Raw genomic sequence first — 22606 nt, 5'->3', positions numbered from 1 at the left:
AAAAGCTAGATTTATTTATATATCTACATGAACGTATACTTTCACCTAAGTGGATCTGTATGGATAGTCCAATTTTGTGGATTCAGGTTATGAATCTGCAAAATACTGAAAAATGAAGTAGAAACTTTTCACGTACCCACACGGGCTCTTGGGTACCCTTGAAATTCAGGAGAGGACAGCCCTAGGTGTTTAGGGTGGAGTGAGGGCTCTTGGCCAGAAACCAGAGAAAGATCCAGAACGGGGGCTCCTTTTCTTGGAAAAAGGAGCTGCCTGTGATCCTGATGCTCGTATTAAATTCATATATTTCAGCAAGTGGGAGTCATATCAGGTTCTCATGTCATTTACCTCATGTATCGACAATGTTCTCTTTCTCTTTTTTTCCCTGTCTTTTTAGGGTCACACCCGCGGCATATGGAAGTTCCCAGGCTAGGGGTCGAATCGGAGCCACAGCTGCCAGCCTATACCACAGCCACAGCAACATGGGATCCGAGCCAAATTTGTGACCTACACCACAGCTTACAGCCACGCCGGATCCTTAACCCACTGAATGAAGCCAGGGATCAAACCCAAGTCCTCATGGATACTAGTTGGGTTCATTACCGCTGAGCCACGGCGGAAACTCCTATGTTCTTTTTCTTCCCTGCAGAAGGACGCATTCTAAATGACAACTCTATGGTCTTTACGCTTAAGTCGTTAGCTTCCATTAAATTTCCTTATGGGAGACCAGGGAGAGAAAAAGATGATAGAAATATTGGTCTTTTCTGCACCCTGTATAGCCATCTGAAAATAGTGGCATTCCACCCGATATTCTCTAGATGACTTTGAGGCTGATTTTGCCCCTTCCATCCTGTAGGTTCCAGACAGTGACCCAGATGGTGAGAGTCTGGAGGAACGAGTGTCTGAGAGTTTTCCACGATCGATTAATCAGTGAAACAGACAAGCAGCTGGTGAGTGCCTTGAAAAATGTACCAGCAGGAGTTCCTTTGTGGCACAGCATGTTCCATTGTCACGACAGAGGCTTGGGTCGCTGCTGTGGCGTGGGTTCGATCCCTGGCCCAGGAACTTCCGCGTCCTGAGGGTGTGGCCCCCCCCCCAAAAAAAATGTACCAGCAAATGCAAAAAACTCTAACCACAAAATTCTTCTCTGGGTAAAAGGAAAAAGTACAAAACGAAAAACCCAAGGTATTTTTTACATGGGACATTGCAGAAAAATAGAGACTAACGATGAAAAATCAACAGGTAAGCGGGGGGCGGATTATTAAGCACCTTGTAGCAAATGCAAAAAGAAAAAAAAAGTCAAATGCAGATTACTTCAAATAATCCTAACGTGTGCTCTTTTTGTGACAAGTTTTAGCACATACATGGTGTTGAGTGTGAGTCCTGACGTGGTCTTATGTTGTAAAGGTCCAAGAGCATATAGGAAACTTGGTCGTGGAGCATTTTAATGATGACGTGGAGGCAGTGATGAGGGATCCCATCCTATTTGGAGACTTCCGGATGGCTCTGCACGAGGAGGAAATGCGCATTTATGAAGACATCCAGGATTACGAGGCAGCCAAAGCTCTGTTCCAGGTGCGGCTGGGGCTCACCTCTCCCAGGAGCACACTGATGGCTGCGCAGAAGATGGAACCGGGAAGAACACCCATGCCTCTGTCTCTAGGTTCAGAATGTGGGCTTGTGTCCCACCCCATGGTGTCCACGTCCAGTGGTGCATGGAAATGGCCTGGTGGATTTGTTAAACCCCTAGACCCTTGGAGCCCGTCCTTATGTGTTTCCCTTCATCAAGCCCATGGCGAGTGCCAGGGTTCCACTGCACAGCCAGCTTTGGGAACCACTCACCTGATGCCCTGATATGCATTTTCACCTTTTTAAAAATTTTAAAAATTGAAGTATAGTTGATATTCAGTTTCACCTTAAACCCACAAGTTGAGCCTTGTAATCAGCTTTGGCTTGCTGCTGGCCAACCACAGACCAGTAGATCGAAATCTTGGTGAAGAAAGCTAGTCTTATAAGCACAAATGATTTAACTATATCAACCACAGTAGATACTCAGAAAAATCTCTCCTCCATTCCTTTTTTTTTCTTTTTCTTTTTTTTTTAGGGCCATACCTGTGGCATATGGAAGTTCCCAGGCTTGGTGTGTTGAATTGGAGCTGTAGCTGCCAGCCTACACCACAGCCACAGTAACATCAGATCTAAGCTACTTCTTCTGAGTTTCAGCATAACTGAGCAGGACCAGGGATCGAACCCGTGTCCCCATGAATACTAGTTGGGTTCGTTACCACTGAGCCACAGCAGGATCTCCTTTCCTGTGTACTTAATATCTCCTGCCCAAAAGGAGAGAGTCTGGCTCTTCAAAGCCAGTGATCCTTGAAAAAATTTGTTTTTTAATTCAGGAAATTCTTGTGTTTCCCCAGGAAATTCTCGAAGAGTATAACGAAAGCAACACCAAAATGAACTTGGTGCTCTTTGACGATGCTTTGGAGCACCTGACCCGTGTCCACCGGATCATTCGGATGGACCGTGGCCACGCCCTGCTGGTCGGGGTCGGGGGCTCTGGGAAGCAGTCCCTTGCCAGGCTGGCTGCCTTCACAGCCGGCTGCGAGGTGAGCCGAACTCCCCTCCCAGAAAAGGGTTTGATACGCCAATTTCTGCAGTTGGTAGTTCTTGCAAATATTGGAACAATCTACAGCAGATCATTACACAGTGTTTTCGTAGAGTGTATAATGGGTTTTTTTGAGAGGGAGAGTCATATTTTAACTGCCTATTTGAAGCATCTAACTATTGTTTTTGGAGCAGAGTATGTCAAATCAAGTTTGAAAGTCAAAGATGAACAAATTCTGTGATTTTATTTTTGTTTTTTATTTTTTAAGGTCTGCACACATGGCATATGGAAGTTCCCAGGCTAGGGGTTGAGTTGGAGCTGCCAGTCTACACAACAGCCACAGCAATGCCAAATCCGAGCCGAGTCTGCAACCTACACCACATCTCACGGCAACACCAGATTCTTAACTCACCGATCGAGGCCAGGGATTGAACCCACAAACTCATGGATCCTAGTTGGGTTCTTAACCCATTGAACCACAATCGAAACTCCCAAATCCTGTGCTTTATGACATGCATCTGTGTAGAGGAGGGCTTGGCACAAACCTCTGTGGACCCAGCATTCAGGGTCGGCAGTTTTGTTGGTTGCTGTATCTGTGCAACCAGCACACACAGATCCAGGCCATTTTTAGACTCTGAAAAACAAAACAAAAACAAAACCCAGCTTTATTGAGGTGAAATTCACAGACCATACAATTCATCCATTTAACATGTACTATTCAGTGTTTTTTAATGTATTCAGAAGGTTGCAAATCCATTACCATATTCAATTTTAGAACGTTTTCATCCTCCCAAGAAGAAATCCCAAGCCCTTCATCTATTGCCCGCTGCCTTCCTGTCTCCCCAACCCCCAGCCCTAAGAAACCACTGATCTGCTTTCTGTCTCTATCGACTTTCCTGTCCAGGATAGGTGTGGGGCCAGTGGGGCCAGAGAGAGCTCTTCTTGTGGGGGCGCCGGGAACTGCCGAGGGAATGTGTGAAAGCTGGGCTCAGGGAGGATGAACGGGGTCTGCAGGTGTCAGGCAGAACTGGAGGCCAGGTCATATTTGGCCAAAGGGCATCCATGCGGCCTTGAGTTTGTGTGTGTGACTGTAGGTGTGAACACGTGTGTGTGTGTGTGTGTGTGTGTGTGTGTGTGAGAATTGAGGTGTAGAGGAAGGAGGAAATGAGGGATCTTTACCATAAATCTGAGCTGAGTTGGAGTACCCTGGTGGCCTAGCAGTTAGGGATCTGGCGTTGTCACTGCAGCGGCCTGGATCACTGCTTCGACCTGATTTTGATCCCTGGCCTGGGAACTTTTTCATGCCTCGGGCACAGCCAAAAAAACGAGCCATTTCAAAACCGATGGCTGCTGGTCGCAGTTAAACTGTTACGCGTCTGACCCGGAGGAAATGCTTGAACAGAAAAGACGTGGCTTACATTTGTGTCCTTATTTCCACTTTTAGCTATTTTGTGTGTAAGAGGATTTTTGAACGTAAGATTTTGAAATTGACTTCTTCAGTTTTCTTTCTTTCTTCGGTTTATTTATACATCTTTCCACAATTGATCTAGTTATAACTGAGCTCACACTGTGACGGTACACACACCCGTTTCCTCTGTTGCCTGGCCAGTGCTCTGCCTTCCCTCCCTCCCTGTAACTCAAACGACTCATTTCAGTGACTGAGGCTGTCCCTTCCCTGATCCCCCGAACCCCTTTTTTCTGCCCTGTTCCTAATCTTTCTGGACTGGCCTGTTCCCTTGCACACTCTCACCTCGCACACGTGTGCCCTGCACAGAATGTCCAGCATGGTTGGACAAGAAGAAATGTCAGAGTTCTCTGGGTCCTGCGTTTCTCAATCGCATTTTGTGAAAATGGCCCAGATCCCCCAGTTTTGCCGTCCCTGGTCCCTCTTGGACAGTGGCTCAGCCCGACGGTGCCTTCAGGCCCCGAGCCGCGCTGCTGGGAACTGTTGTCTCTGTCTGCACTGAACATGATACCCTCCCGCAGACTGGTGGTCTCATGAGGGTGCTCTGCTCTGTGTCGGCAGGTATTTGAGATCCTCCTGAGCCGGGGCTACTCTGAGAACAATTTCCGGGAAGATCTGAAGAACCTTTACCTGAAGCTCGGCATTGAGAACAAGATGATGATCTTCCTGTTCACGGATGCCCATGTGGCCGAGGAGGGCTTCCTGGAGCTCATCAACAACATGCTCACTTCAGGTACCTGGATGCCGCTCAGCTTTCAACTGAGGCGGTCTGATAAATAAGCATGACCATTGTGGTTTTTTTGGCCTGTGGCATGTGGAAGTTTCTGGGCAAGAGATCGAACCCAAGCCATGGTAACAACCAGAGCTACTGCAGTGACAACGCTGGATCCTTAACCCACTGCACCACAAAGGAATTCCCCAAGCATTACTTTCTTAAAGCACCTCCCACAGGAGTTCCCGCTGTGGTGCAATGGGATGGGCAGCATCTTGGGAGCATCAGGCTGTGGGTTTGATCCCTGGCCTGGCACAGTGGGTTCAAGATCTGGTGTTGCCACAGCTGTGGCATAGGTCACAACTGCGGCTTGGATCTGATCCCTGGACCAGGAACTCCATATGCCTCAGGGTGGCCAAAAAAGAAAACAAACAAACAAACAACAAAACCCCCCAAAGCCCAACTAGCCAGAATCTTGCTGTTTCTTGTCTTGAGGGGGCTCTCCCCTGCATGCCTCCATTTATTTAATTATTGTAACTTTCATCAGGCCTAAACCTCAGAGTGTGTCGACTCCTAACCTCTCCCACATTTGTGAATTCTTTTTTGTCTCTGAAGATTGCTCCCTCCCTTGCATTCCCTTTATCGTCTAAATCAGACCCTTATCATATCTGACCTTGACTTTTCACAGACATCTCTGTATTGATCTTCCCGCTTCCTAAGATCCACTCTCTGCACGTTGCATTTGTATTTTCTTTGCTCTGGGTCTCTATGGACCAATTTCTTTCTCAGCAGTCTAGCTGCCTTTCTCTTCTCATTTCTTGGATATAGTCTTTGCATCCTGCCTATGCAGCTTACCCATACCTGGCACACTCTCTTTCTCCCTCCCTTTTCATCCTCCATGGTTGCAAGTGAGAAGCTCAACTCAAACTGGCTAATGTGAAATTAAGGGGAAATGAAGGAAATGAAGACTGATTCTTGAAACAGAAAAAGTCGGGGTTGAATTTGGGTGTTCAAATGATATCATCATGAACTGGCCCTTCTCCCATTCTTGGCTTTACTGTTTTTCTTTTATTTACATTCTTGGGTTCTCCCAAAGTAGTTTTTTAAAATGGCACTAGAAGCTGCAGGCTTGCATCCTCTTTGCTCAGCCCAATGAGTAAGGATTTCTTCTTCCCAGGAGGTGTGGCCTAAGTGCCAGGCAGGGCTCTCATTGGCTATCTCAGGTCACATGCCTGTCCTTCAGCCAATCACTTTAGTCGGACTGATGCAACACCACATCCAGACTTAGAATGGATGGGAAGCAGTTCTCCAGAGGAAAAGAGGGACCTATGACAAGGAATGGAGGGATGGATGAGGATTGGGGGCACAAACAGCAGAATGTCACTTTCCAGTTGCCACCAAGAAAACATTCCCCCCAGATTTAGCTCTGGTGCCTTGCAAGGTCTCCCTCCTCCAAAAGCCTCCTTGATGGTGGAGATTTCCTATCTCCTCAATGCCTGGGGCACCCGTGGTCCAGGCTGCCTACTTGGCATTTAGCACACATGCCCTTGGGTCAGCAGCATATTCTAGGTGGATCACAAGCTCCTAAGCGTGAATGTAAGTGTCAGCCCTGTTCTCTGTAACCCCCACTGCAGAGCTCATGTTGTGTTTTCTATGAAGACCGAGTGGGGTCTGGTGGGCCCATTTAATAGTATTCCAAATGATCGAGGTCAAGTATCTCTGAAGCCCTCATGCTTTGCTGCAGCACGAAGGCTTTGGGTCTCACCCTTGGCACGAATGACATTAGGGACTGGGCAATTCTTTGCCGGGGGGGGGGGGGGCGGTGCTGTCCTGGGCATTATGGGATGTTTAGGAGCATCCCTGTCTTCTACCCACTAGATGCTGTTAGTACCACCCCTGACACACACATACACACCCACGCACAGGCACAGGCACAACCAAAAATGTCTCCAGACACTGCCAAATGTCTTTTGGGGAGGGAAAAATTGTCCCTAGTTGAGAACTCCTGCCTTGATACTCATGTTAACCCTCCCAGGTGAGCCTTGGGGCTCAGAGTCGGGACCCAGGCCCTGGCTTTTGGATCTGGCATCTACTACTCTTTTGTGACGCTATCCTTCTGCCATGTCAGTGCCCAGAGAGATAATAACCCAGAGACTTAAAAAAAAAAAAAAAAAAAAAAAAAGACCCTTGTCTTTGTTTTCTAGGAATCGTGCCGGCGCTTTTTCCAGAAGAGGAAAAGGAGTCAGTCCTCAGTCAGATTGGACAAGAGGCTTTGAAGCAAGGGATGGGCCCGGCCAAGGAGTCTGTGTGGCAGTACTTTGTGAACAAGAGTGCAAATAACCTGCATATTGTCCTGGGCATGTCGCCGGTGGGGGACACTCTGAGGACCCGCTGCAGGAATTTCCCAGGTGCCCTTGAGCAGAGGCTGCAAATCTGGTTTCGCCCTTCAGCAGGGCTCATGCCTTGAGGAGGGAATGACACATACCTTGAGGTTCCACCAGCAAAGTGACACATGACATTAGGTTGAAATTTGGACCCTACCCCGTAGGATCAGCCCCGAGCCACCTCTCACAGTTGCCAAAAGGCTCTGGCACTGCTGATAGGAGGCTGATGTCTTCCAACACCTGGAAACGCTGGTCCCAGGTACAAGGCCCAGAGGAGGTGAGGCAGGGCTCCCTGTTCCCTTCCATTGGGAAATATTCTGGCAGACTCATGGAAGGTGGAAGTACCTGCCCCTAGAACAGAGGTTCTCAGGTGGGGAGCAGTTTTGTTCCCCCAGGGGACAGTTGTCAATGCCTGGAGACATTTTTTGGCTGTTACAACTGGGAGCAGTGGAGTATACAACTCTATCTGATTGTGGAGTTTCTGTCGTGGCTCAGGAGTTAATGAATTCTACTGGCATCCATGAGGACGCAGGTTCGATCCCTGGCCTCGTTCTGTGGGTTAAGGATCCAGCATTGCCGTGAGCCATGGTGTAGGTCACAGATGCAGCTCAGATCTGGTATGGCTGTAGCTGTGGCATAGGCCAGCAGCTGTAGCTCTGATCCAACCCCTAGCCTGGGAACCTCCATTTGCAACGAGTGCGGCCCTTAAAAAAAAAAAAAAAAAAAAAGACAACCCTATCTAATTGATAGAGGCCAGGATGCTGCTAAAGATCCTACAGTGTACAGAGAGCCCCACCCCGGATGATTGACTAGCCAGATGTCAATAGTGCTGAGGCTGAGAAACCCTGCTTTAAAAATATTTTTTAAATTAAAATATAGTTGATTTACAATGTTCTGTCAGTTTCTACCATACAGCAGAGTGACTCAGCCATAAAAGAATATATATATATATATTCTTTTTCTCATATCTTCTATCATATTCTGTCAGAAGTGATTGGATAGAGTTCCCTGTACTGTACAGCAGGACCTCATTGCTTCTCCATTCTGAATGGATTAGTTGGCATCTACTAACCCCAAACTCTTAGTCCGTTCCACTCCCTCCCCCTTCCCTTTGGCAACCATAGGTCTGTTCTCTATGTCTGTAAGTCTGTTTCAAAATCCTGCTTTCGATCATTATTTTGACACATCCAGCTCATTCACCAGTTTGCTGGGTACCAAAGATTGTATCCATGCTCTGAGTGTCTCAGAGTTGCAGAGGGATCATCTCTTTTATCTCCTTTTCTTTTCAAGGTCTAGTAAATAACACTGGTATTGACTGGTTCATGCCCTGGCCTTCCCAAGCTCTGCATGCAGTTGCTAAGTCATTTTTAGGTAAGTGACAACTCATACAGGGACCACAGTAACAGTACAGCAAAGCAGTTTGTCATCCTTCTTCTGACTTTGAATTTTGGTCCAGCCAATTCCTTCGTCATTAACGCCCATGGTCACAAATGGTGTTTTAGTGTATTAGTGTCTTTTGGGTGTACGTAGTGTTTTAGTCCAAAGAGATTTCAAGGGATCTACAAGGACAATGTAGGATAAAAATTGACTAGGTATCAACCAAAGGAGGGGTTAGCAACCCTGGCCTGCACTCACCCCTTGCTTTGGTAGATGAAGTTTTGTTGGAACCCAGTTAATGAACATACTGTCTGTTGGCTTTTATGCTGCATCCACAAAGTTGAGTAATTGCCATGGAGGCTGTACGGGCCACACAGCCTGAATGTTTACTGTTTGGCTCTTGGTAGAAAAAGTGTGCTAATCCCTAAACCCAAGGATGCCTGAAGGACCTTTTGGTAAACCAGTTATCCCTCAGTGCTGCATTTGCTTTAAAATTTCAAACCCCTAAGGCCTTGGTTATTAATTTTAGTCTTCAAAATAAGAAAGCAAGCCTATTTATCTTTGAGGAAAAACTTTTTATCTAAACCTAACTCGAGCAGATTTATGACACTGGCCGACCGTGTAAATAGTGTCAGCCTTATAAATATGTATTTAATAAATACGTAACTAGTCCTATTCTATAGGCAGGTTGCAGTTTGAGGTGGGGAAGGAGGCTAAGAGAATGCCTCTTTCCTAATGATATAACTCAGGGATCAGCAAATTTTCTGTAAAGGACCAGATAAATATTTTCAGCTTTGTGGGTTGTATGGTCTCTGTTGCAACTGCTCAGTTCCACCATTGCATTAGGAAAGCAGCCATAGACAATATGTAAATGAGTGGGCATGGCTGTGTGTAAATAAAACTTTATTTACAAAAATAGTCGGCGGGCCAGATTTGTCCTGTGGGCTGTATGTTGCCAATCCTCATGTAGATGCACCTGAACTTTCACAGTCTTGTTTGCCATCTCCGGGTATTAGCACTTAGGTTTGCTTTCAGTATTCAGTGGTTCAGTATCATAAATCATACCAAGTGGAATTTGCTTAGAATTGCTTCCCTTAGAAGATATTACCATTATTGGAATGAATAGGTATGGATCTGCCCATTAGGTATGGATACTTGTGAGGCAAAGCTTTCCATGTGTGCCATAAAATTGGGCCATGGGCTGTGGGTTGCTGACCCCTTGGTATAATTTGAGATCAAATATGCAGAATCTGGGAGTTCTCCTTGTGGCTCAGTGGTAACAAACCTAACTAGTATCCATAAGGATGAGGGTTTGATCCCTGGCCTTGTTCAGTGGGTTAAGGATCTGGTGTTGCCATAAGCTGCAGTATAGGTCACAGACGAAGCTCAGATTCCCACACTGCTGTGGCTGCAGCATAGGCTGGCAGCTACAGCTCTGATTTGGCCCCTAGCCTGGAACTTCCATGTGCCTTGACCACCTCCCCCCGGCAAAAAAAGGCAGAATATGGATGAATGCATACTTTTGACCAGTCTTCCTCATGTTCTGCTTTGAGGTGATGGTATTTTGCAATCTGTGAGATAATTTGAGCAAGGTGATTTTGGCACCAGGAGTGATTATTAATTCTTACAGCAGATGTATAGGAAGGCCTACCTTGTGCCCAACATGTGCCTGGTACACTGGGTGGATTTCTCTCCTGGAATCTCAGGTGCTTCTCACATAAGTGCCTCAGCCTTTAGGGAGACAGACCTTCCTACCAGTAGGGAAAGAGAATTGGCTTTCTGTGTTAGAGAAATTGCCAGAGTGTGAATCTGTACTGTGGTCCAGAAAAGCCACTCACAAGCGATAGCTGATCTTCTTTCTTTTACTTAAAAAAAAATTTTTTTTAAGGGCCGTACCTACGGCATGTGGAAGTTCCCAGGCTAGGGGTTGAATTGGAGCTACAGCTACCGGCCTAACCCACAACCACAGCAGCACCAGATCTGAGCTGCCTCTGCGACCTACACCATAGCTCTTGGCAATGCTGGATTCTTAACCCACTGATTGAGGTCAGGGGTCGAACCCGCATCCTCAGGGATACCAGTCGGGTTCATTTCTGCTGTGCTGCCATGGGAACTCCTTGCCTTTCTTTTTTGTTAAAACATTTTCCTGTCATTTTTATTATGGTAAAAGATATGTAACATAAAATTTTCCATTTTAACCATTTTAAGTGTGCAGTGTTAACACTAATTACATTCACAATGCTGTGCAATCATCACCACCATCCACCTCTAGAACCTTCCTCGTCTTTAAAACTGAAACTCTGTCCCCATTAACCACTCACTTCTCTGTTCTCCCACCCCCAGCCCCTGGTAACCTCTGATTATGTCTCCATGAATTTGCTGATTCTAGATAGTTCGTGTAAGTCAATAGATAGTTCATGTAAGTCAGATCATGCAACATTTGCCCTTTCGTGTCTGGCTTCTTTTACTTAGCACGTTTTCCAGGCTTATCCACGTTGTGCCATGTGTCAGAATTTCCTTCTTCTCTAAGGCTGAATAATATTCCACGCATGGAGAGACCATGTTTTGTTTATCCATCCAACCTTTGGTGGACACCTGGGTGGTTTCCACTTTTGCTACTGTGAGTAGTGCTACTATGAACATTGGCATCCAAGAATCTGCTAAAGTCCATTTTTCGGTTCTTTTGGGAACACAGGAGTGGACTTGTTGGGTCCCATGGGAATTCCATAGTTAACTTTTTAAGGAACTGCTCATTTCCTTTCTTTGAGAGCCACACTTTTCCATTCCTTCCTCTGCAGGGACTAATCCGATGATCCCTGTCGAAAATATAGAAGATCTGGTAGAACATGTTGTTTTGGTCCACGAATCGGTGGGCGAATTCAGCAAACAGTTTCTACAGAAACTGAGACGCAGCAACTACGTAACTCCCAAGAACTACCTTGATTTTATTAACACATATTCAAAATTGCTGGATGAGAAAACGCAGTATAATATAGGTAAGACCTGAGAATGGGACAGTTAACAGGAATGGTTATTACTTACGAGCAAGGATCCAAATGCTGATCTTTTGCTGAAGCAGATGCTTCTTAGCAAGCTGGAGCATACTCAGGATTGAGGCAAAGCAGAGCATATTTTGGATTTTGCATTTCAAAGAGTGGTTCGTCTGTGTGGGCAGGGCCCTGGCATGTTTTATTTTAATTTTTCTGGGTTAGGCCATGCGCTTACGAGCTCTCAATTTTCATTGCACTAGAGCATTGTGCTCTATTGGAAAATGCCATTTATAAATACGCTGCCTCTGGCTGCTGGCCAAACGAAGAGCTGTTTTCAGAAATATATTCATTTTGGGAGATGCCATCCCAAAATGGCAATGGATGCTTGACATCTCATGAAAATGATTTTTGCCCCAGTGAGCCCAAGCTGGATGCATTGCACTGGCATACTTGCTTGGGGTGCTGGGAACAGCGCCCCCTTGACCGTAAAAGCCTGTGTTGCTTTTCCTCAGCTCAGTGCAAGCGTCTGGAGGGGGGGCTGGACAAGCTGAAGGAGGCCACCATCCAGCTGGATGAGCTGAACCAGAAGCTGGCCGAGCAGAAGATCGTGCTGGCAGAGAAGTCAGCTGCCTGCGAGGCCCTGCTGGAGGAGATCGCCACCAACACCGCCATAGGTGAGTGCAGGGCCAGCTCTGGGGGTGGGGATCCCCCAAAAAAGGACAGGGCTTCACTGGGGGACATTCCTGGGAAGCCACTTGTAAGAACTGGTTTGTTTGTTTGTTTCGTCTATGTCCGCAGCATGTACAATTTCCTAGGTCAAGGATTGAACCCAAGCCACAGCAGTGACAATGTGAGATCCTTAACCCACTGAGCCACCAGGGAGCTCTGGGAACTGGCATCTTTTGACCCTTCCATTGCTCTTTTTTTCTGCAGAAGCATCAAGCCCCCCTGGAATAGGCACTCGGATCCTATCATAGGCAGGACCCACACAGCTGGTAGCTTGAGCATTGACAGCTCAAGCTACCAGCTGTCCTTCATCCTCAATGAGCTAGTGAACTGAGTTGGTTTAAATTGACCCCAGCCTGTGGAGTTCCTGTTGTGGCTCAGTAGGTGAAGAACCCGACTAGTATCCATGAGGATGCATCAACCCCTGGCCTTGCTCAGTAGGTTAAGGATCCGGTGTTACCACAAGCTGCCACGTAGGTCGCAGATGCAGCTCAGATCCCACGTTGCTGTGGCTGTGGTGTAGCCTGGCAGCTGCAGCTCCAATTTGGCCTCTAGCCTTAGAACCTCCATATGCGACAGGTGTGGCCCTAAGAAGAAAATAGATACATACATAAATAAACAAACAAACCAGATATTTATTTGTTCTCACTGTTCCAGAGGCTAGAAGTCTGAAATGAAGATCTTGGCAGGGCCTTGCTCCCTCCACAGGCTCTAGGGGAGGAACCCCGTTGCTTCTTCTAGCTTCTGGTGGTGACTGACAATCCCAGGCAGTCTTGGGCTTGTGGACCCATGCCTGCAATCTCTGCCTCCATCATCATATGACCTTCTTCCCTCTCTGCTGCCTTATCTTCCACTGACCTTCTTGGTCACACCCTAACCCAGTATGACTTGTGTTAACTAATTACTTTTGCAAAGACCCTCTTTCCAAAGAAGCTGGCGTTCTGAGTTTCTGGGCAGCCGTGATTTTGAGGAGGGTACTGTTCAACCCCCGACCTCTACCCTGAGCCAAGCCTTGTTCTAAATGCTGGGGTACCAGCCCTCAGGGAGATGCTTACATTTCTTGAGTGGAGCCAATCAACGACCAGTAATCAGATGACGTTTCAGATTGTGATTAGTGTCATGAAGCCGACAAACAGCATGACGAGATGGAGAGTGGCCTTGAAGAGGGTGGCTTTTGAGCTGGGCGGGGTGAACAGAGGTGATGCAGAGGCAGAGAGATCCTGGAGAGCCAGTGGGGTGGGGAGGGCAGCCTGGCGTCCTCAGCTAACCCTGGCCAAGCAGGGCCAATCTTGTGGGATGGAGCAGGTGGGTTGCAGGTGGGCCAGTCAAGGAGGCTCAGAGTCGCAGCAGCTGTCCCTATGTTGGGGATGCCAGGTGCCATGGGGATTCCCTTTCCAGTGGGAACACGCAAGGCCGCCATATTGGAGGAAGCTCACTTGACCCCCTACACCCAGCACCCACCTCTGGGGGTTGCGCTGCTTTGGCCCCATAGCAGTGGTCCATTCTGCCCATGCCCCTTGCCCAGGAATTTCACCAACCTCCTCCTTCCATCCACAGCGGAGGAAAAGAAGAAACTGGCGGAAGAAAAAGCCATGGAGATAGAGGAGCAAAACAAGATCATCGCGGTGGAGAAGACGGAGGCTGAAACAGCCCTTGCCGAGGTCATGCCGATCCTGGAAGCCGCCAAGCTGGAGCTGCAGAAGCTGGACAAATCAGATGTGACCGAGATTAGGTAACAGGTTGCCATCTCCAAGTGTGCCTGGCCACCAGCCTCATGCCTGACAGTAATTGCAATAACCAAGGTGGTTTGGCATTTCTGCGCCGGCCACTGTGCCCAGCCCTTTTCCATGGTGGGGATTATTGTCATCTTCATTTGCAGATGAGGGAAGAAGTCAGGCCAGGGCGGTGAGGTGACTTGCCCCAGGCCCCGCTCCCTAACCAGTAGGTAGAACAGCCTCTTGGCCTTGAACCCAGGCCAACTGATAGAAGGAGACTGGGTTCCAGAAGGTGCTGTGTAGGAGATGTGTAAGTGGGTCTTCTTCATGGGAATGTGACACAAGTGTCTGTCCTGAAAGAGGAGGGCCCTGGCTGGGCAAGGGGTACCACAGGCTGAGAGCACCTGGGAAATGCCCTCATCCATTTCTAGCCACATGGGCTTTGGAGGGTGGGGAGAGTGAGTCTTTATTGGCATAATGCAAGTCAATCTGTAAAGTGACTCCATCCCCTACCACTGGGGGGCTCTCCTGGTGTCAGGAAGAGGGGCCTGCTGGAGGGGGTGTGGGCGAGCTTCTCACTCCCATGACATGGCCTCCCTAGGGCGCTGTAAAGGGTTCTCATTGGTAAGCTTAGTGTCTCGGGCGGATCCAGGAGGAAACCATGTCCTGTCTGCCAGCACCCCCCCACCCCGCCCCCGTCCTTGTGCAGACTGGCCCCTCACACTATCCCTGGACTAGGAACCTCAGCTCTCTCCTCTCCTCATGCCCCATCTTGTCCTCGTTTCCTGACGGGTTTCCATCCTTTTGGCCACATAGTCAGGTCTCATGTGAGAGAGACTTCTGTGTCCAGGTGCAAGCTGACTCTCTGTTTTGTGTTCCTGGCGAGATGGTGCTGCTCATCTGAGCGTCGCTCTTTTCCTAAGGGCTGAGCAGCATCCCTTGTCCAAGGCCGTGCTCTGGCTGTCGGCTCATTGGTGAGACTCGTGGACTGGAACAGAAGGTTCAGCCGGTTCCAGGGCAGGGGCTGAGTAACTCTCGGGAGGTTATCTGGAGATGCAAGAGGTCATGATTTCAGAGATTTTGTGGTGTGATTCCAATGAAGGTATGAGGGTAGACATTTTATTCATTCATTCATTCACTCATTCATTCATGCCACGCCCATAGTCTGCAGAACTTCCTGGGCCAGGGATCAAATCCAAGCCACAGCAGTGCCAAGGCCAAATCCTTAACTGCTAGGCTACCAGGGAACTCCCTAAGGGTGGATTTTTTTTTTTTTTCTTTTTAGGACCACATGTGCAGCACATGGAAGTTCCCAGGCTAGGGGTCAAATGGGAGCTGCAGCTGCCAGCCTACACCACAGCCACAGCCATACCAGATTTGAGCTTCATCTGTGACCTATGCCATAGTTCATGGCAATGCCAGATCCTTAACCCACTGGTTGAGGCCAGGGGTCAAACCCACATCTTCATGGATACCAGTTGGGTTCTTAACCTGCTGAGCCACAATGGGAGCTCCAGGTGGATGTTTTAACTGCAGTAGTATATGTTGGAAGTTTAGACTGGTGTACCACAGCAAAGTAGAAATGCATACGCAGCTGAGCTGTGGGAGAGACCAGCTGCGTGCACATTTTCAAGGGAAATGTCCAACGACCACTTATATGGATTTGGGCCACTGCTCCCAGGTCAGCAGCATAAAAACATTGTGAGGGTAGAGAGTTGAGAAGGATTTTTTTGAGGGGGATGTGTTTGGAAGGAGGGGTTGTGAGTCCATCCCCTCAACACTCCAAGGTGGGAGGAAGGGGGGGTTTCTGTGGGACAAGATGGAAAGCTTGCTATGTGTCCCCTGCAGTTAGACAGGGTGCCTCTACCACCCCTGACGCAGATGTCAGAGGGGTGCCCAGTTCACCCCTGAGAAAGTGAAAGTGGCCTACCACCTAAAAAAGTCATTATTGGAACAGGGAACATTTTCATTCATGGCTTTCCTTTTTATTGGCTGTGTGACCTTTGGCAAGTCACCTCACCTCTCTGTGCTGCAGTTTCCTGGTGAGTAAAATGTGGGTGATAATAAATTGTTCTTATAGCACCAGGTTTGTTACGAGGATCAAATGTAAAGAGCTCTCAGAACTGAGTTGAGCACATGGTCAGTACCGTGTAAACATTAGCCAGGATCACGGTTCCATCATCACAATGACATGCTTTGAAAGGCCCCCTCTCACCTGTCCCCCATCAGCGTAGCTCTGCTCCCCCATACCATGTATCTATTTCTCATATGTCCATTCAGGGTTTTTGTGCATGTTCAAGGCCACCGGATACACTAATGACTCTTCAGTTCCCAACGTTGGATTCTAAGCATTGTAGCAAAAGGGATACCTGTATATTCTTTTTTTTTTCCTTTTAAAATACTGTTGGTTGGAGTTCCCATTGTGGCTCTGCAGTAATGAGCCTGACTAGTATCTATGAGAATTCCGGTTCGATCCCTGGCCTTGCTCAGTGGGTTAAGAATCTGAACTGCGATGTAAGTTGCAGACACGGCTCAGATCTAGTGTTGCTGTGGCTGTGGCCCAAGCCGGTGGCTACAGCTCCAATTCGACCTCTAGCTGGGGAACCTCCACATGCCGCAAGTGCGGCCCTAAAAAGACCGGAAAAAAAAAAAGATATATGTACTTGGCAATACACTGTACATATTTTTCTGGGTCTTGGCTTTTTCGTTTAACATTACTGGACACCTTGGAGATCTTTTGCATGTTGCTGTATGGGAATTTTCTCAATATTGAAAAGTAGCCCATCACATTTCATTGGAGAGCCATGCCATCCTTTATTTCATCAGCCCCAGTTTGTGGTTTCCCAGTTTGTGATTTTCCCAGTTTGTGTTTTAGCTGATTTCCAGTCCTTTGCCTTTAGAAACAGTGTAGCAAAGAATAACCCTGCCTTACTTCACTCTGCACCTGGGAAAGACCACGGGAAGGATGCATTTGCAGAAGTGGAATTGCTGGGTTCAAAGGTGTGTGCATTTGCTAGGTCTAAAGCTGTTGCCTTGTGCCTTCCACAGAGTTGGAACCAATTTATAGCCCCATGGCCATCCATATGAGTGCCTGCTTTTTCATAGCCTCACCAACAGAGGGCACTACTAAACAGTTGGAATTTTGCTTGTTTTATAGAAGAAAAACGGTATTGATGTAGTTTTAGTGTGCATTTCCCTTACGATGAGTGAGGCTGGCTTTTTTTTTCATATGTGAAAAATATGTGTTAGTGTCCTGTATATTTCATTTTCTGTGAACTCCCTATGTACTTTGTCCAGCAATCTGCTGGATTGCTGTTGTTACTCTAGCTTTTTTTTTTCTTGTCTGTTTCCAAGAGCTTTTTTTTAAAAATTTTTTTTCGTCAGGCCCATGGCATGCTTAAGTTCCTGGTCCAGAGATTGAATCTGAGCTACAGCAGTGATAATGCCAAATCCTTAACTGCTAGGCCACCAGGGAACTCCCAAGGGACTTGTTATATAATGGGGAGATTAGCTTTTTCAGTGATGCGACTTGCAGATAATTTTCCCAGTTTGTCATCAGCCATTTGACTTTAGGAGGTTTGTGTTTGTGTTTGCCGTACGTAAATTTTTATTCGCATGTGGCAGGTTTTAGCAGAGTCTTATTTTGTGGCTTTTGGATATTACCTCATTCTTAAAAGGCCTTGCCTCTGATAAACTGTAAAATAACTTCCCCAAGGTTTCCTCCTGTTTAGCTGTTTATGTTTAAATCTTTGATCTCTTTGGGGTTTTCCCTTGGGTTTGATGTGAGTTTGGCTCTAGAGGATTGCAATCTGGCTTTGTTTAGGCCATTTGGATGTTAAGGGTGATGAGCCAGCACCAACGTCCTGACAACTTCATAATCCTTTAATTCTTTAAATAGCACTTCCTTTCTCTAATGCTCAATCCCTTTCGTAGAAATCATTAAGTGTTAAGGCAGAAAGATTAGGAGGAATGAAGATTAGAGGTGAATGTTTCTCTGGTGTATAAAAGGCTCCCTTTGTGACTGGCCTGCGATGTGACTTTCTTTCCTTTCCTCCATTCAATAGTCACTGAGCGCCTGCCGCCCACCCACCCTGCCCTGGCCCTGGGGCTGAGGGGCAGCGAGCCAGGCAGGGGGTCTTTGCTGCATGGAGCCCATGGTCTGGGGGAGGCTCGGGTGTGCACATGGGAATCTCACATATACAGTAAAATCGCCTGGTAGGGGGTTAGTAGGGGAGGGTCTTTACTGCTATGACTGTGGACAACGGGGGACCTGACCCTGTCTGGGGGCTGGGCAGTCAGGAAAGGTGAACCCCAGGAAGCGACATTTGAACTGAAATGTTGGATGGAGGCTAGCGGCAGGAGCTGGAAGGAGCGTGGCTGGAGGGAGAAGCAGAGACAGACTGTCTGGGGTGGAGTGAGGGGAGGAGGGGAGTGGGGTTTGTAATGGTTATTCTCCTCCAGGGAAGGCAGCCTGTCATCCCCTCTCTCTCTGCCTGGGTTTCTTTTGTGATAAAAGACAGGAACCACTTGAAACAGAAATGTTTTCATTTCTCAGACTTGTGACCTTAGTATTTGGGACCCCTCAGTTACCTGGCAGTACAGCACTGTATTCTGTATAAACGAGGTTCCTGGGACTGGTTTGTAAACAGAGAACTTCTTTTTCTTTTTCTTTTTTCCCCCATTTCTTTCTTTCTTTTTTTCTTGGCCATGCCTGCGGCATTGAGAGGTTCCCAGGCCAGGGATCTAACCTAAGCCACAGCAATGACTATGTTAGATCCTTAATCCTCTGAGCCACCAAGGAACGCCTTTGTTTTTTTGTTTTTTTTTTTTCTTCCAGAGAACTTCATTTTCATAGATTCAAAGGTTTGGGGAGATGGAAGGTTCCAGCTCCTCAACCCATTTGATAGATGGGGAACACTGAGAACCCTGGATCATTCCTAACTTGCCCAAGGGCTCAGGACCCACCCTGCCCCGAGGCTTTTTCCATCTTGTGTTGGAAAATATCTCACTGGTTCTCTCCCCCTCGGATTATTCAGAGAGCCATGGCCTGGGCCTGGCCTTCATCGACCCTGAGGGAGCCTTTTAAAAACGGTTGACAGCATCACCGTTTTCATAAGCACCTAACGCTGGCATAATTGAACCTTTCGCTGGTGACTCAGGATCATTACTTTAATTGTTGGGCTTTATGCTGGAGTCATTGCCCTGGCTTGTCCTTGTGCTGTGTGGCTTCCTCGTCTGCAGGCCAGTGGGTTGGGGTCCAGGGCCAGGAGGGGTGGGGGTTTGGGGTTCAGAGAGTCTCCACACTGCTATGCGGTCGGATTGTTCTCTGTCTCTGTCTCTCTCCCCCATCCTCCCTCTCCTCCTCTGGGGCACCCCGGCCTCTCCCCTGGCTGTGCCATGCCCCGGAGGGGGCTCTGTTACCTCCTTCTCTCCTCTCTTCCTTTCTTTTGCCTTTTCTTCATTGTTTTCCTTCTTCTTCTTTTTTAAATTTTATATATTTTTTGGCTGCACCTGTGACATGCGGAAGTTCCAAGGCTAGGGATGAAAACCATGCCACGGCAGGGACAACACTGGATGCTTAACCCGCTGAGCCACCAGGGAGCTCCTTCAGTGTTTTCCTTCTGATTCTGTCACCTTCACGGCTATGGTGTCTGTACCACTCATGTAGCTTCTATGGACTTGGCCAGGCAGCTGGCAGCCTGGTGCCCCCACGGGGTACAGTGTGTGACCCGCTCCTTCTCAGGCCTTTGCGCCGATGCTGATGTTCCTTCTCCTGTTCCTGTCGGGCCTCCAGTTCCCTGGAGGGCCAAGGGTGTGGACGTCAGTGTGTTGCAGCAGCAGAGTGATAGTCTGGCTTCATCAAAGACGGAGACATCAATTGCCATAGCCTGAAGGAGCCCAGGCCCCACGGGCTGTGTGGACACAGACAGGCTAGCCAAGCACCTGAGTCCTGACGGAAAATAGGATGGTGATGATGTTAATGACAGTAATGACAGTGGCTGCCGCTTAGAGTCTGAGGGATCACCCCAGGGTGTAATCGAAAGCACAGATTCTCAGGCTCCACCCTGACCCACCAGTTCAGATGCTCGGGGGCGGCCTGGGTTTGCACTTAATGACACCCTGCTGTATTCCCGATGCTGGTCAGGTTCCAGGAGCCTGGTCTGGCACCTGATAGGGGAAACCCTGTCCCTGCCCTTGGAGAAGCCCACCTCTAGGAGCCGGTCGGTGTTGGGACGTGGCTTCCTTTGTTTCCAAGCAGCATCACCCCCAATAAATGACTCTGGATGGAGACGTTTTTATCCATAACTCTCGTTCAGGCCAGATCCTGGCCGCATCCTGCATCTGACCCACGTGTGTTTCCGTGTCTCCCCAGGTCCTTTGCTAAGCCCCCGAAGCAGGTGCAGACCGTCTGCGAGTGCATCCTCATCATGAAGGGGTACAAAGAGCTCAACTGGAAAACTGCCAAAGGCATGATGTCCGACCCGAACTTCCTGAGGTCCCTGATGGAGATTGATTTTGATTCCATCACCCAGGGCCAAGTTAAAAATATCCGAGGTGAGGAGTTCCCTCGTGGCTCAGCAGGTTAAGGATCTGGCGTTGTCACTGCTGTGGTGCGGGTTGCTGCTGTGGCACAAGTTTGATCCCTGGCCCTGGAACTTTTGCATGCTGCAGGCACAGCCAAAAAATATATAGAATCTGATTGCAGTGGCTTAGGTCGCTGCAGAGGTGCAGGTTCGATCCCTGGCCCAGTGCAGGGGTTTGAAGGATCCGGCATTGCCATAGCTACAGCATAGGTCATGGTTGTGGCTCAGATTCAGTCCCTGGCCTGGGAATTTCCACTTGCCTTGGGTTCGGCCATTAAAAAAAATATCCGAGGTAAGTGTAGCCAGATGTAGGAATAGCTAGGTTGCAACCTGTGTCTCAGTCTTTGGGGCAGGGATGGAGAGTGAGGAGGGGGCTCGTCACAGGCAGACTCTCCCCTTGTGTTCAAATGATGTCCCCTTGGCTTTGCTGATGGGAGAGGGGGAATGAGTTGTCCCCGGGGAAGATGGCAGCATAGTTGCATGAAACAAGGAAGGTGGTTGCTGGATGGGCAGCAGATGCCCGATGGATGTTTGATTCAGCCCCAGCGCTGGTTCTCCATAGTAGGGAACATGACTTTTCTTATGGAGCCCAGCCCGGCCTGTCTACTGTCCCTCTTGTCTGATGGGGCATGGTAGTGCCAAGAACTGGTCTACCCTGGACTTCTCCCCTTGTGCCTCTTGCCTGGGGGATGGGCAAGGAGGAGCAGGAGTGGGCGCCACCCACAGCCATGCCCTCTCTTCAGTTACAGGTGCCCACCTTCCCTCTGAGCCTGATTCCTGACCTGTCCCAGAGCTTAGCCAGTGGGAATGATGTTAGTCAAAGGCAATACAAGTTCATCGTGTCCCTGTTTATCCTGATGGTTCATTCACAACTTCATCATCAATGCTTTTTTTTTTTCCAGTCACTTAAAAACAAAAAGAATCAATTATATTTTCATTTGAAAAAATTAAAAAGTAGCAAAAAAATAAAAAAACCAAACTAAACGAAAAGCAAAAGATAGCAACTACAAAAACCCAACTATTCCATTTAGAATGGATAAGCAATGAGGTCCTGCTGTACAGCACAGGGAACTCTATCCAATCACTTAGGATAGAACATGATGGAAGATAGTATGAGAACAGGAGTGTGTGTGTGTGTGTATATATATATATATATGACTATGGGTCACTTTGCTGTACAGCAGAAATTGACAGAACATTGTAAATCAGCTATACTTTAATAAAAAATTTTTAAAAATCTATAACCCATTAAAAAAAAACAAAACAGGGAACTCTCTCTACCCATATCTTGATTGGATGGTTTCCCATTTATGTGCAGTTACTGCCAGGGTGAGGGTGTGGTGGAGGTGATGATGCCTCTTCATGACCTATGAATCCCAATTAGCTGCCAGCTCTGAGCCACCTCGGTGCCTAGTTGGAGGTCCCCACTGATGCCCTGCGTCCCCAGGCGCTGCTGGGTGTCATATGGAGGCACCTGCGTCCTGGGGGCAGTAACCTGTGCCGCCCACTCACATCTGAAACATCCACTTGCACAAAACTCATTTGGGGTTGGATCTATCTGTCGTCCATGGGCGAGAGGTCCAGATCCTGCTCCCAGATTTACCAAAGAGTAAGGAACTTGTTCCACATACTTTGTTCATAAGCAATTTATTTTCCATTTTATTCTCCCAAGATGAAGCTCGCCACTCATCGAAATCCTGTGTCTTTGACCTCTAGGCCTCTTGAAGACTCTTAATACCACGACTGAGGAAATGGAAGCTGTGAGCAAGGCAGGCCTGGGGATGCTGAAATTTGTTGAAGCTGTCATGGGCTACTGTGATGTTTTTAGAGAAATCAAGCCCAAAAGAGACAAGGTATTACCCACCCTTGATACCTACACACTTCTGCCAAGAGACCATTTTGAAGTCAAAATTAATGTATCCACAGCTTTACTGGAAAAATTCTGGCAAGGTTCTGGTTTTAAACTGTACTGGAGTTCCTGTTGTGGCTCAGTGGGTTAAGAACCAGACACAGTGTCTGTGATGATAGGGTTTTGATCCCTGGCCTTG

The 22606-nt window shown here is 47.9% G+C and overlaps 1 protein-coding gene across 13 annotated transcripts in view; it reads left to right on the top strand.

Moving 5' to 3' along the window:
* The window catches only part of DNAH10 (dynein axonemal heavy chain 10), a 154053-nt gene that overhangs the window by 107069 nt on the left and 24378 nt on the right, over positions 1-22606 (top strand). For 12 of the 13 annotated variants that reach the window (XM_084995972.1, XM_021072226.2, XM_021072220.2 and 9 more), the window contains 11 exons: positions 854-947; positions 1405-1572; positions 2418-2606; positions 4632-4803; positions 6987-7190; positions 8457-8537; positions 11342-11539; positions 12046-12207; positions 13817-13991; positions 20348-20529; positions 22275-22411. In XM_084995972.1, the coding sequence (XP_084852098.1) occupies positions 854-947; positions 1405-1572; positions 2418-2606; positions 4632-4803; positions 6987-7190; positions 8457-8537; positions 11342-11539; positions 12046-12207; positions 13817-13991; positions 20348-20529; positions 22275-22411 (1762 nt within the window). Of the gene's footprint in view, positions 1-853; positions 948-1404; positions 1573-2417; positions 2607-4631; positions 4804-6986; positions 7191-8456; positions 8538-11341; positions 11540-12045; positions 12208-13816; positions 13992-20347; positions 20530-22274; positions 22470-22606 lie in introns of those variants that run through there. The other variant, XR_014827217.1, reaches the window with a different exon arrangement.

This window comes from Sus scrofa, chromosome 14 (genome assembly GCF_054392235.1).
Source record: "Sus scrofa isolate SSC_HxYL_T2T_F1_AM1 chromosome 14, Sscrofa_HxYL_maternal_Yorkshire_Landrace_v2.0, whole genome shotgun sequence".
Taxonomy (NCBI): Eukaryota; Metazoa; Chordata; class Mammalia; order Artiodactyla; family Suidae; genus Sus; species Sus scrofa.
Note: the sequence above shows the minus strand (reverse complement) of the source record. Positions and strands in the feature narration are given on the sequence as shown.